The following is a 14685-nucleotide window of genomic DNA, read 5'->3' on the forward strand; positions in this document are numbered from 1 at the left end:
AAAGCGCCCTGTTCTCCTTCTTCTCCATCCCACCATTCCCTTCCAGACACCCATTATTTCTTTCCTGCCTTTTCCACCTTTCCCTCATCTCACCCCTCCTTTTCCTGACCACGACCCCTCTTAGCCATCCCCTCCATCCTACCCACATTTCATTTTTTGTGTCCCTCTCTCGTTCATCAAGCCTATTTCATTGCCTGCACTCTGCTCTTGGCCCTGCATATATCTGCATAGTAATTGCCCGTTAATTAGCTCTAGCTAGTCTGTCTTTGCAGCATAATGGAGTGAGCTTGGTGAGAGGGCTCACCTGGGCCTCTCGTCGGGGCTTCTCGGCCAAGCTGAATCTTTGATCCATTATGTCAATGTGTAGTGTTTTGTTGTTCGTTGCAGCTAAACTGTATGGTGCTTTTTTTCCCCTCCTTTGACGCTGCTCCCCTGAGGACTCCCATGGCATTGTTAACCTACAGTGAAGTCACTACCACAGCAGCTGTAACATAAAACCACATATTATACACCCCCACAGCCACTCCCCTCCCTCTAGTATCATCTTGCTACTTTTAATCTTTGACCTCGCCTGTAGGAAGCCTGGCACAGAGGCCACAGCTCTCAGTGGTGGATAATGGAGTTGCCCCCCATGGGCATGTTGGAGGATGAGAGCGCACACGCTCACAAAAGCAGACACACAACAGCTGACGCACAACGGCAGGCGCGCGCGTGCGAGCGGCAGGCTCAGATGCGGAGCAGCCCGCAGGCAAGCAACCTGGTGGGGCTCGTGCGTGGACTCACACAAGGCAAAGCACACACTCGCCAGTGTGTGATGCATTTCACATTGCGCACAAACAGGTGCGCTCTCAGTCAGAAGGCCCTCAAAGAGACAGAAGGCACAAAGTTGGCACAGCAAAGGAGGCTGCTGGCTATTTACACAGTCTTTTACCGTATTAGACATTTGTATTAACAAGAGGCTTTGTGTAGTTTAATTTAGCATGCAGAAGGAAGAATATTGCATGTTTAAAAAGGAGGGGGAAAAAACAATAACGAGTCCTGAAGGAGAAAGACTGGAGCGAGCAGGAAATTACCCTTTTGAGAATCAGACAGTTTGCTGTGAATGATTCTAGTCCTTTGGCTTTGGGAAGGCTATGTCTAAAAACCTTAGACAAGAAAATTCAATATCAATTCAAATTCAAAAAGCTTTATTGTCTGTTCAAAGAAACATTAATCTTTCTTTGGCGTGCTCCATAAAGCCTTACTGTCACAATCACACACATACTATAAAACAACAACAACATATGTCTAAAAATCTCAAGTCGCTAAAATTTAGTTTGTTGAAACAGTTAAAGCAGAAGGAACAAAATCAATTTTGTAGACGGTTTTCCTGGCACGAGGGTCCCTGTAGCGAATAGTACGTACATAGTTGGTAAAATGCGTGTCTGTTTATTGACTACTGTCAGGCTGGCTTTGAGCAAGGCACCAAACCACCCTTATGTTATGTCAAGGAGCCTTCACACTGGCAACTCATGGATGCCTGCTTGCATGTAATCTGCTTCTGGCGCTGTGCAACAAAATTATGCATCCATATATTCATCCATGCCTGATACAAGGGTTTCTAATTAGGGTCATCGGTGAGCTGTAACTCACACCAGATGAGTTAAATATGACTCCTCATTTTTTTATTCAGAATTAAAAGGAGAAACAAATCCGAATGGAATCCGTCAGGGTCAAACTATCATTAAATGTATACATATTTAGCCAACAGGCATTAAGAATAAAAATACGTTAAAGCATTTTTAATGGTCATAAAAGTGTAAAGTGTATCACTATTAATATTACAGTGTAACGTGCTAAACTTCAATGGTGAATTAAAAAAGAGAAGATCCAATACTGTTTTTTACATTTTTTAATGTCAGAAAAGTATAGAAAGATGTTATGCATTAAAGCAAAAAAGTTTGACTACCAGTCAGGCAGTGATGTACTTCGAATATGAGTTTGCTCAACACTTTTTGTTCAAATTCCTTCTTCATTTGAAATTTATAGTACAAAATAGCACCCCCTCAAATGTTTGGTGCAACTGTATTAGAATATGAAAAAGCTGAAAAGTCGAAAGGATCACTGAAGAGGGGGCCCCACACTCACGCCACCCAACATGGGCTCATATGTGAAGACTAGCCCAATGTTGGGAGGATGCCCCTTAGAACGATACAAGTGTTTAGATCATTGGAAACTGTTTATGGAGTTTCCTGTATAGCCATCAAGTCATTTTTGTTTGCGAGCGCTCCAGTTTCCAATATCTGTGACCTGGCTTAATTAAACTGGGGTTTGAGACCTTCATACTCGCTGGTTTTGGACTTCACCGTGACAAGATGCAATATCTTCTAATGAGTCTCAGTCCCCTGCTGAGAACCTTCTCAATTTCTTCTATAGCTGAAGAGCTGAGAGCCCAATGCACCATTTCATGACCGCTTTGGATCCTCATTAGACAATGTCAAGTTTTACTGTGTATTACACCGATTTGCCTGTCTTTCTCAGGAGACTTTTGTAGAGTTTCCTTCATAAAGAAATGAGCTCAACGCAATGGCACTTTTGACCTTTACCAAGAAAGTCACAGTTTAACACTCACTATTGACTGTAAGAAGTCATCATTTACATATAGTGCTGAATTTACTACAGTGACTCATGATAAGGAATTACATCTTCATAACTCTATTCATAATCTAACTTCATAATTAAAAAACACAATTAGCTCAGAGAGGATGGAAATGTGTTTGACTTGACTCTGTTGCTGAGGCCTTGTAAAGAGCGCTGGTAATATTGGCCCGGTGTGTGTGTCTGTATTTGTGTGTGTTTGTGTGTGTGTATTGAGGGGGGCGGGTGGTATTGACTCTAGTAGTTTAGCAGTGCACTTATCCAGGCCAGTTGTCCAAATCATTGACAGCTCCACTCTCGGATGCCAATATCCCGGTGACCCAGAGGAATACAGCTATGCCAATGCAGGTGCATCAAATCATGTCCCTGTGTTCTGTGTATTTGTCGCTTGCCACACGTACAAGCAGACGAACAGCGATGCAAGGAGAAATCGATACAGCCCGTGGTTAATAGTGAGGAGCTTCTGAATCACCAGCTCAACTATAACAAACCTCCGAATGTTAGCATAACCTCGGTGCACCTCTCACCCACCCTATGGTAATCCACGACAATCGATTGTGCATCTCAAGCAGCAGCTCAGTCGGGCCTCAAGAACTTATTGCTGCTTGTGTCTATCCTGCGATAGCTACTGTTTCTTTAAATCAGCTAGGTATTTTTTAATCCTCCAAAATAAGATGAGTTAAAAACTCAATATTGTTTTAGGTGCCAATGTGAGTATTAATAGTTCTTTGCCTATATATACGTATGCCCCGCTATTGGCTTGTACCCACCTTTAGCCCAAAGTCCACTGGGATATAAAAACATATTCAACAATAGAATAGTTTGCTATCATTTCACTTTGCTTTCACCTCATAGCATTTAGTACATCAAATTGTTTAAAATCCTTGTTTACAACACCACTTTAATAGTTTTGCACAGATTTCTCTCACATTATCAAGCAGTGGGAGCCATGATGTTGTTTTTTTGTCAACTAATCAGCTTCTGAATACTGTATGTATTTTTATGCACTTTCCTTCTTGATTTTTTGCAAAAGAAGGACAAGAGGCATTCTGGAGAAAACGGCTTATCTTCGACTGCCAGCTTATTGCACTTAAAGCCTCCAAGAATGGAGCATAAGGAGAGAAGAGTGGATTCCTCTGGTTTTTCTCTCCCTGTGATGTTTTCATCCTCCACTCTGGTCTTGCTGACAGCCTGGATAAAGTCTTAATACGCAAGACCACAGTCACACTTGTCATTTCAATGTCATCGCTACTTCTGCAGTGATGCACATCCACACATTCATCACTAAATGATTATTTTTTGAGGCTCAAACTTGAGTTGTTGTAGAAATCAATTGTTATTATTATTAATTATTTTTAATTTTCTTATGAATAGGGCCACATAGTTTGGTACTGTTTCTGTAGAGGTTCAATTGGTATAAAGTGTGAAGACAAGGAAGCTGCTGCACTGAACAGAGACACTTGGAGAAAGAATGCTTCCTCATGCGTCACAACACGTGACGAAGACTTAGTCTGAGTCTGATAGTGGTTAGCACATCCGCATTACAGTTCAGAGGTGCATGTTCAATTGTGGCTCCCGCCTTCCTGTGTGGAGTTGTCTCCGTGTCTGCGTGGGTTTCCACCCACATTCCAAAAACATGGACGATAGGCCGATTGACCACTCGAAATTGCCCGTAGGTGTGTGTATGTTTGTTTATCTATGTGTGCTCTGCGATTACCTGGCAACCAGTTTGCGGTGTTCCTCGCCATCCACTGTCCAATGACTGCTGGGATGAGCAGTTTGGGAGATCAATGGGCAAAATCTTCAATCAGTTTCTTGCGCTGGGCACAAAAATAGAGGCCAAAAAGTCAACCCTTTATAGAGCACTTTTTGAAAAATGTTTATTTTGCAAAATTGTTCAGTGTTTATCATCAGATGACAATACATTTCATGATAATTATTTGAGAAAGATCCTTCTGCTTTCCACAAATATAAAATATGAGCCAAACGATATAACAGTCTGGACTTAACAGAATTATTTGATGGATATTGTTTTGATCTGAAATGCGCTCTTATGTGTTGGCTTTATTTGTTTATTCCATCAAGACTGCCCACTTTGTGTCACACATGCAGGTGCCTCTCCTGTGTGGATGGAAAGTTCCCCTGTCACTGGTGCAAATATCGCCACATGTGCACACAGGATGCCAGTGACTGCTCCTTCCAGGAGGGACGCGTCAACACCTCACAGGTTGGTAGTCTCCTTTTTCACATGCAAACAAGGACCAAATAGGTCTATCATCATGTTGTATGTATTCTAATCCAAATGCAAAAATATTCAACTAGCTTACCGTCTGTCCATGTGAATGATTCCTCCGTTTTTCTGGATTTGCCATTGATGTTGCTGTGCCTTTTCTTGACAGCCTGATTGGCCAAATTGTTGAGGGGTTATAAGGACGCCCGTTGCTTGTCTTGATGCAAATTTTGCCATGGCTACCAAGACACTTGGACGACCACTTGATACACATAACATATAATCTACAGCTGCGTATTGTTGCTGGAATTCTACTTGAAAACTTGGCATAGAAGGAAAGAGGAAAATGCAATATAGTATATGAAAAAGATGACGCATTCTATTATGCATGTACGTATGTGTTGAAGGCAAAGCACACACTAGTGCGGCAACAAGAATACTACTTCTGCAGCGTGGTCTTCACAAAATCACTAAGTACCACATTGTTAGCTCCCACGATGTTGTGCACATGTGCCATTGTGTGGCCATTAATAAAAGTCACATACAGTACATACATAATGCCTGGAAAAGTTTCCCCATATGTCATTAGTCATCACATGCCAGGGTGATTGAAGTCACACTACACTGCTTGTCCTCCCAAAGGCATCTGTTGATGTTTCTCAGACTGACTTCAAATCATACCCTTGTTAAAAGAGAAAGAAATGCATTTATCTAAGCCACAGGAAATTAGTAATTGTACTAGTACGGTAACCTCACAGATGCACTTGGCCTCTTAAATTTAATTCTTCCCTGGCTCTTCCTGGATCTGTAAATGTATATAAATCCACAATGTTGTGACAGCCGATAAAGACCGAAGCACATGAGAAGCGACCAGGCAGAAAATTGCTAGTTGGAGAAACACTCGAGCAGGCCATCAACAACAAATGTGCATAAACACAAACAGCGAGAGAAACAAACACCAGAAGGACAAACAAACACAGAAACAAACAAATTGTCTTCGCTCCACTGATTCCAACATTTAGTTGGTGGATCCGACTGGGCCTGGGGGTTGCTCGCTATGACTGCATTCCCATTCTGAGATATTAGCGCAATAGGGAAATCATATGAACAAAACCATACATAACATTTCCTTTCTTGGTGGGGTCGGGCCGGGTGGATGCGGCGATGCTTCCATCGTGGCTCCACAGGCAAATGAAAAATAAATCCCTCTATTAGCTTTTTTATCCTTACAGGTTCTCCCCAAAGGTTACTGAAAATCAAATCAAATGTAGTTTATGCTGAAATCTGCTCACAAAAAAAAATAAACAACCTATAAACTTTATGCTTGGCAAGGAAAATTATGACTCAATGGGGTGCACATTGAGCCTGTTAAAATGTGAGATGCGCCACACGTGTGGGCTTCCCTAAAGTGACCAGCATGCGCAGAAGAAATTTTAAGACTCAAGATAAAACAAATCCTAAAGTGAGATTCTGAGTGGTTGTTTGTTTCTTTGATTGAATGGTAACTAGTTCAATGCGTCTTTTCTTGTCTTAGTCAGTCAGCTAGGATTCCCTCTGTCACTCCTGTGACCGTAATGAGGATGAACACTATAGAAAACAGGTGGATGAGTTTTCACTGTCATACCATTAAAAAACGTGTTAAACCATAAAATATACGAATCACTCGTGCAATAATGTCTTGTCACACAAGTAAATGACAACAACTGGGGAAAAGCACACAGTTAATCCTTTATTCGTACTAACTGAGGTAAACGTACAGAATGCTCAAGTTTGACAGCAATATTTTTAAGGAAATGTTGGTTTAATGTAATATTGTAATATTACTGGGAAATTCAATTTTCAATGTTTCTCTGTAATTTGTGTAAAATACTGTTGTTGTTTTTTAATTATTTTTTTTATCAACGACAGGCATTGAGCCAAGAGCCTGACCTAATTCCAAATTATAAATAGACTACAAATCAGTCTATAATGCATACTGCACAGTGGCTGCTCCATGGGGAGTTGAACCTGCGGCCTCATTGATAATCAAAAGAAGGCCATGTTGGGCTCCAGACGAACAGCAGGTGAACACGAGATATGTGCGCCAGTGCTCCTCTCCGTCTTAATTACAGCATATATCAGTATGATGAGTGAGCTGGCTCTGCGTTCATATGTTTATGTCACCTTACTGCTGCAGTCGACACAAAAGTATGCGTGCGTGCGTGTGTGTATGTGTGTGTGTGTGTGTGCCTGCATGTGTGTATGTACTATGAATGTGCACATGTGTGCATCACAGCTCATGGTGTGCCATGCCAGCACCCAGTTTTGATCCCTAGCAACCCCCTTCGCCTCTATCCTCTTGTTCCTGCCATTAGCGGCAACATGTCAATTAGAAAGAGGCAGGCATCCTATTTTTTGTCTATTTGCTTCACAGCTTTTTTTTATTATTATTGTGTGTGTCTGCTGGTGCTCAGGCTGCCACACAGCATTGGGCAGCCTGACTCAGAGGCTGTGTGTCTGAGGCTGGCACCGGGTGAGCTTCCCTTCTCCCCCTGGGTCCGTCTGCCACTGATAGACTCACTCTGTGTGCGTCCCGTGTGTGTATGTGTGTGTCTGTTAATTATTCAGAGTGTATTAAAGCTTAAAGATGCATCTCCAGATGCTTCTCTGATCGTCGTCGTGTTAAATGGAGAGAGACAGATGAGATGAGAAGCGAAAGGTGGAGCATCCGCCGTAAAACATACGGGGGAGGAGTTGCAACGGTGGCCTAGTTGCAAACTCATACAAACCGCCAGGGGACTCCTTTATATAAATGTGCAAGAATTCTTTCTGCAAATTAATAAAAACAAGATAATGATAACACAAACCGTCACAATTTCTAGTTGTCCAGCACACCTTTAAAATGGCTATGGTCAGTTTTCTCTCTGCATGGTAAATGAATTTGGGGTTAATGGTAGTCTTAATGGTAATCTCAAACATGACATATTTTTCAAACTTAATGTCATACTTTCACATTTATTTTCCATAAATCAAACTAAAAATTCACAAAATCCAGCTTTGAATTTCTATACTAATTATGTTCAGAGTCATGGCAAACTGGAGCCTATCCCGGTGGACTTTGGACTAATTTAGCAGACAATATTCTGAACTAGCCAGCAGGGTTATACATTTTTTACTTTTTATTATGGGCTGTATTATTTTAATTTTCATTAACTATAATAACCTTGTTACCCAGTCAACCACATGGGACATTTTAAGACAGACAATGATTCACACATATACACTGTCACTGAACAAAGTCTGGCGAGCAAACCACCAAAGTGGCACAAATCACAATAATGTACTGAATCCTTAGGAACCTTTTGATCTTCAAAATAGTTTCATAAACAATAGCATTACCTAAATTGCCATAGATACTGTGTAGATATTTCAGGTTTTGAGAGAATATAAGCAGCGTGGAAGTCACAACATTTGGTGGAAGACAGGTGTGACAGAGGACTCAACAAGTTCAAACAAATATCAGAAGAAATACCTCAAAATGACAAGAACAAGATTGGTGTTGAGGAGATAGATGAGTGCGAGGCAGATGTGAGGCATGTTTAAGATTGCAGGAGTTGAAACCTGACTTTATGGTCATGACAAAACCTGTGCCTTCGATTCCTCAATAACCGCTTAATAATTCTCTGTTATTTACCTGGCTTACTTTCTTCCTTCTCGGCGAATGCTGATGATTTGATTCAGAGTACTGTATCTGCTGAGACAGAAATTATTCCTTTCTACATTCTTACTGATCATATAAGTAAATTGCTTTTTTTGTTAAGTGTTTTCAGGAAGTTTGTTGGAATCACTGGATCCTTTCATGACTTCTAATTAGCCACGCATTTTAAGTGTCAGCCTCTCAGCCTCAGATGGTGTGAACTTTTTATGTTTTATCTTGACTGCTTTACTGCCTTTTCCACCTCACTCTCTATCCCCCATCGTCAGGGACCGAGATGAGTGGGTGGACTGTGTAAAAGAGTTCTTACAGTTCAAAGTGTCTTTCATTGAATGCAAGTGCTCCTCGTCTGGTGCGATGGGGCCTGGCCTCCTTACACCTGACACCAGTCGAGGGAATCGCTTCATTTGAGCAAAGTAGATGAAAACTTTTCTTATTGAAATGGAGCACAGGGGTAAGTCTCAGAGCTAGAATGAAAGGGAACCAATAACTTTGTAACATTCCCCGGTAGATATTCCTATTAGATACAACCGTTTCACTCTGGCCGCTGCTGCGTAGTATGTATTAAGAATTTGGTTGTGATCTGCACAACCAAAAGGTTAGAGGCTAAAGTTCACATTGACTAATATCATACCCACTAAATGATGGCAATCATTGATGGAGGTCATTTTTTTACAGTAAAAATGTGAATAGGTCAGTTTTGTTAGCACATGTTCTTGTTAACCCACTGCATATTTTGAGTGGCTCCTATTGATCCACTAGCTGATAGCAATCACCAACATCCTATTCTTTGACTATCTGGGCTTTGATAGCATCCAGATAGACATGCAATCGCACTTGGTCATCAGAGATACCACACAGAACTGCAGCATTCTAATGGAGATGTGTGTGAAGAGGTCTGTACAATCAGCACTGTAGAGGTCAGATGCATTATCTTTTCTCCAGCCTTGTTGTGAACCACCTCATCCAGAGACCACTATACAAAAGATAATGGTCTTGGATCAGGATCTTTGAACCCAGAACATCCCAATATTTCAGCAGCCATTAAGTGTTTCACAGTAGTAATTAACATGTGGCGTTACATGCAAATAATAATATTAATACTACCACTAATAATAATTTGGATGGTGTCCAGAAAACATTAATCAATCGGCAGGCATAGTTGTGTTGTTAGCACCAACCCAACTCTGGGGTCTGACTGTGTGAGGTTTGCGTTTTCTCTACAGGTTTTTCCCCCACAGATAACTGCACGTACTGGAAATACAGCTCTATACTATATATGTCCACTGTTCATCCAGTAAATTTGCAGATCAGATTAAAAAGCACATGTGCTGAGTGAAAGATCTATATATAGGTAGAATATTTAAGGGGCTTTGTAGAAATACAACACAGAACTGCCCTATGTAGTATATTAAATGGATTCATCTGTTGGGATTAGAACCACACATTGTCGCAGTTTCTTGAGATATTAGTATGTGTTGAGCATATTGTTACTTTCAGTTCCACCTTGTCTCTAATGATGTCTGGTTCTCCCTCTCTCTTGGGAGATGTGGTCATCATATTGCTACCTTTTCCTTTCCGTGTGTGTGTAAAATAAAGGAACTGGTCGATGGGGTCTTGTCCCCTCCTTTCTGAAACAGTTCATTGGACTGTAACGCTAATCCATGGGGACCCTCTTCACTATGGTGACCCGGTAACACACACACACGCACGCACGCACACACGCACACACACGCACATACACACACACGCACAGACACACACGCACACACACACACACACACACACACACACACACACACACACACACACACACACACACAGATACATCCTCATCTATCATACTCACAGAGTGTCAGTGCTGCTGGAAGGTGGCCCCCTGGGTGATGGCCAGGAGCCAATCTGTGCTCTTGCCTCATCTCTGACATCACCATGGTCAGGACATCTCCTTGCTGATAGTAAATGTAAATTGGGAAGACAGCAAGGAGATGATCTGATAGTTTTAGATTTATCAATTACACGAAAATTAAGTAACTGTTTTTTTCCTGCTCCACATTCTTCCACTTACTATATTCTTGTGTGCTGGGATATAAGTCCACTGTTTGATTCATTTGTTTATAAAGCTGTATATATGTTTTATATTATACAGTATACGGTGATAGGACACTACACAGCTGCTCTAAGAGGATACCGGCCAATGCAGAAACAAACAGTTGGCTGGATTCTCACTACTATCTCTGAATTCTGAGTTTGCTTTGAGAACTTTAATCCTCTTCTGTAGCTCTTAAATATTAGAAGAAAAATTACCAAAATAATGATTCCGTTAAAATAGAGCTATTATACATAAAACTTTGATACACATTGATTTTCGAACTTTATAAAGATCAAATGCAAATGCTTTTTCAAAAGTTAAATTAAACTTAAATAAAAACATAGAATTAAGCTGTACGTAAAAATATATATTGTTGGAAATATTGTACATAATGTAAATAATGTACCCTACATGAAAACTAAAAAAAATGTTCTGTACTGATTTAAAATAACGTTTTCAACTGGCTGAATTTATCGTTAAAACGCTTCATTTGAATATGTATTTCATCTTGCGACACAAACGTGAGTCTGGTTTTCAATGTGCAGTGGTAGACAAACTCAATTCTGCTGAGGTCTCACCTTCACAACTTTGATCAGAGTGTCAGTAGTTTGCCCTGTGGCTAATGTAAAACATTCCCCACAACTAAGAGTGTGTTCACTGACTTCACAGTGCCAGAGGGCAAGATTAACTTTAGCGTGAGATGAATATGTGTGTGCAGGTAGTAAATGTGGTTCTGCAAGTTGACCATGTGAGAATTAGTTTAGCTCAAAGCAATGTGATTGACTGCCATGTAGCAGCGCTCCAACTTGCCCTCTTCAGGTCTCATCTCCCACTTTAATAAATGAGTCAGTTGCTCCCATGAAGACAACCTTGCTTTTTTTCCCCCTCTTCTTCCCTCTTGCTTCACCTCTCCTCACATTTTGCTCACCCGCTGGTTTAGTTCTACTATCCCATAGTCGATCTTTTACTATAATTAAATCTGGAATTATTTGATGATTATGATACGATTTTCCAGGATTTTTCCAATCGTCCAGGACCTTGTTTGTTTCACCTGTGACAGTGACCGAAATGTCTGTCAAAGCTAAACACAGGGAATCTGCTGCACTTTTTGGGAGCAGTAAGACAAAGGTCATCATCATCATCCAAAAGTAAAAAGGATTGAGATTACTTTAAGGGCAAGAGTGAAAAGAACAAGTGGGGGGACATCCATAGAACTGAGAATTGCCCCATGAAGAATCCCCCAGTCAGAGGAGAATTCTGTGTGTCTTTGCGTGCTCCACTATGCTCGGACACCTGTCACCACTCCTAATGAAAAAGGCCCCCACAATCCTCTGCTGCCAACACTTTTTTGTTTTGTTTATGAATGTGTGTTTGTGTGTGTGTGTGTCTACCGTGCAGGATTTCCGTGTTGTAATTGGAACAGATGTTTGAACATGCTCCTTCAACGTTAACAATAGCTTCTACTTCAGAAGAGACACTTCACTGTCGAACCCACGTACTGTATTTGGTCATGTGCATTCACACCAACCAAACACAAACACACACACACGCACAAGCACACACACAATCCTTTTTTTTTTTATTCTATTAGAGCCTTGAGGCAGAGCGGCAGTCCATTCCTGTTCTATCACCACCTGAGAATACTTCAGACCCGAACAGTCGGCCATTCTTGTTGACAATCTGCTTCCCTTCAGCTACCGCATCAATTTGTTCTCCTTTCTCTTTTTTCTCGACTTCCTCTACTCTCCATCAAATACAGGTTATCAATCAGTTGGGCTAAACCTCTTATAAAAGTTACAAGGAGCAATTGAAGCAGTTAAAGATACGTATTTGAAGGTAAAACACGTGTCTAGTAATTTTGAAGACAATTGTTATGTAGCAGAGTGGAAGAATCAGTTCATTATCCATTTAAGATGGTATCTCACTCAGTAAATAAAGCAAAGTTTTGATTGTTATACCAAAAAATAATATTACAGAGTCTTGTTTTTCTCCTAAAAAAGGTCGATATCAACAAACTAAACGCACATCTGCACCTTTCTCCAGTATAATGGTGGCCTCTTCTATTTCAACTATGTTGAAGAGCTGGTAAAGCTCTAAGTAACTACTCTTAGGACTCGATTTGTCCTTTTATCTACTTATATGTGGGAATGTATAGGGTGACCATTGGGCCGCATTAAATGTTGATTTACAGCAATGTTTTCTTTCATTTAGGCCTATTATTTTAGAGGGAATACCATTATGTATGCAATGCAATACAAGATAGCAAATATATTTTTTTATTTCTTTAGTCATGATTAAGGGCTGTATAAAAAAACTTTACTGTTGGCAAAAAGATGTTTGAATGAATGAACGGTCTCAGAAAACATGACAGACTTCCCGTTTTAAGTGATGCATGAATGTCCTCAGAAAGTACATTTTGCGACTATCAGCTCTGCATTTGAATGTAGCACCATTACTTAGCATTATGTCCAGAACACTTTGTCCATCCAGATTTGTATCTTCACTTAGAGTGCTTCCTACTTTTCCGGTCACATCTCAACCTCTTTCTTCTCAATTTTCTTATCTGCAGGAGTGTCCTCAAATCCTGCCCTCCACTCAGATCTATATCCCTGCTGGAGTTATGAGGCCAATCACGCTGCTGGCACAGAACCTGCCCCAGCCACAGTCCGGACAGAGGAACTACGAGTGTATTTTTCACATTCAAGGCAACACGCTCAGTGTCCCAGCCCTGAGGTTCAACAGCACAAGCATCCAGTGTCAGAAGAGCACAGTAAGGCACCACACACCATTTTATGTGGACATGCCAAAATCCACAATTCTATTCAATTTAATAGAGACAGCTTCCAAAGTATGTTGAACTGATTCATGGCAGCTTCTTTATTGGCTGTGGAGTTTGGGGATGATGTTTTTCAGGCGACTGAGTGATCATTTTTCCAAATCAAGGTCACGCATTTGATAGCTGGTTTCGTTTTTAGTGTCCTTGAGAAAGTTACTAAAACCACAGTTGCCTTTGATGGTGTGGATGATGTATTATAGGTAGAATCCCTTAGATATGAATGGATAGTTGTCAATTTTGCCGTGTTTGAAAGACGTTTGTTTATGGACCACATCTGGAGCATTTTTGTTTAGTTGTAACTGTGTGAATGTGTATCATTAATAGAAACTATTTCTACCAAATCTTATCAAGGTTAAACATATTTGTATATTCTGGTAGGCTGATCAAACAAACATTTTAAAACAGTCTATCTGAAGCTGATCAAGTCATTTGACAGCAGGAACTTCTTTATCCACTTTGCAGTGTTACAGCTGTGAGTTGCGTGCGTGTGTGAAGCCGCGTGTGTTTATGTGTGGCCACAGGGATTTCATGTTTCAAATGCCACTCTTTCTTTTCATTCCCACTTCTCCATCTTTGCTTTCAGTCAAACTGTCAGGGGGTAGCAAGCAATAGGCGCAAACGCTTTAAGTTTCAAGTTGATTTCCTGTGCTCTAATCGGGGTGTGAAGCAGACGCCACACCAATTATGACATATTAACACCAAGGCACTGAATAGCAGATAGTGAGTGCTTTAAGCCCTGAATGTGGCAGATGTCTTTTCTTGTGCTTGTCACACTTTTCCCCAGCTAACTGTACTCCCACCGTATTCTTTTGCATGTGCTTGATTTACAGCCACTTCTTTACCTTACTTTTTGTCACCTATAATATTACTTTATAACAAGAATATTTATTTATTTTTCTTATCAGGCAAATGGAATCATGCCCCCAGGACTTTTTAGCCTGCAAGAATTTAAAAAAATTTAAAAAATTAAGAAACAGAAGAGGAAGCCTGTAATGTTTTGCGCCTGCAGAATAAAACCAGCAGGTCAATGACAACATGGACAGAATGCAAATTGCATTTTGTCTGACCCCATCAGACCCATTGTAGTTCTGTATTCCTCGCTGTAGAAGTGTGCACATTCAAAAGAAGCGATTCCAGATTCTATAGCACTAAAGGTAGAACTCAAATTTTTTTGAGGAATGAACAGATGTCTGGAT

The 14685-nt window shown here is 40.7% G+C and overlaps 1 protein-coding gene across 3 annotated transcripts in view; it reads left to right on the forward strand.

Annotated features, from left to right (window-relative positions):
* LOC125988746 (plexin-A1) overlaps nucleotides 1-14685 on the forward strand; it is a 180468-nt gene that overhangs the window by 113572 nt on the left and 52211 nt on the right. For all 3 annotated transcript variants that reach the window (XM_049754359.2, XM_049754361.2, XM_049754360.1), the window contains 2 exons: nucleotides 4750-4864; nucleotides 13223-13423. In XM_049754359.2, the coding sequence (XP_049610316.1) occupies nucleotides 4750-4864; nucleotides 13223-13423 (316 nt within the window). The remainder of the gene's footprint in view (nucleotides 1-4749; nucleotides 4865-13222; nucleotides 13424-14685) is intronic.

This window comes from Syngnathus scovelli, chromosome 2 (assembly GCF_024217435.2).
Source record: "Syngnathus scovelli strain Florida chromosome 2, RoL_Ssco_1.2, whole genome shotgun sequence".
NCBI classification, from domain to species: domain Eukaryota; kingdom Metazoa; phylum Chordata; class Actinopteri; order Syngnathiformes; family Syngnathidae; genus Syngnathus; species Syngnathus scovelli.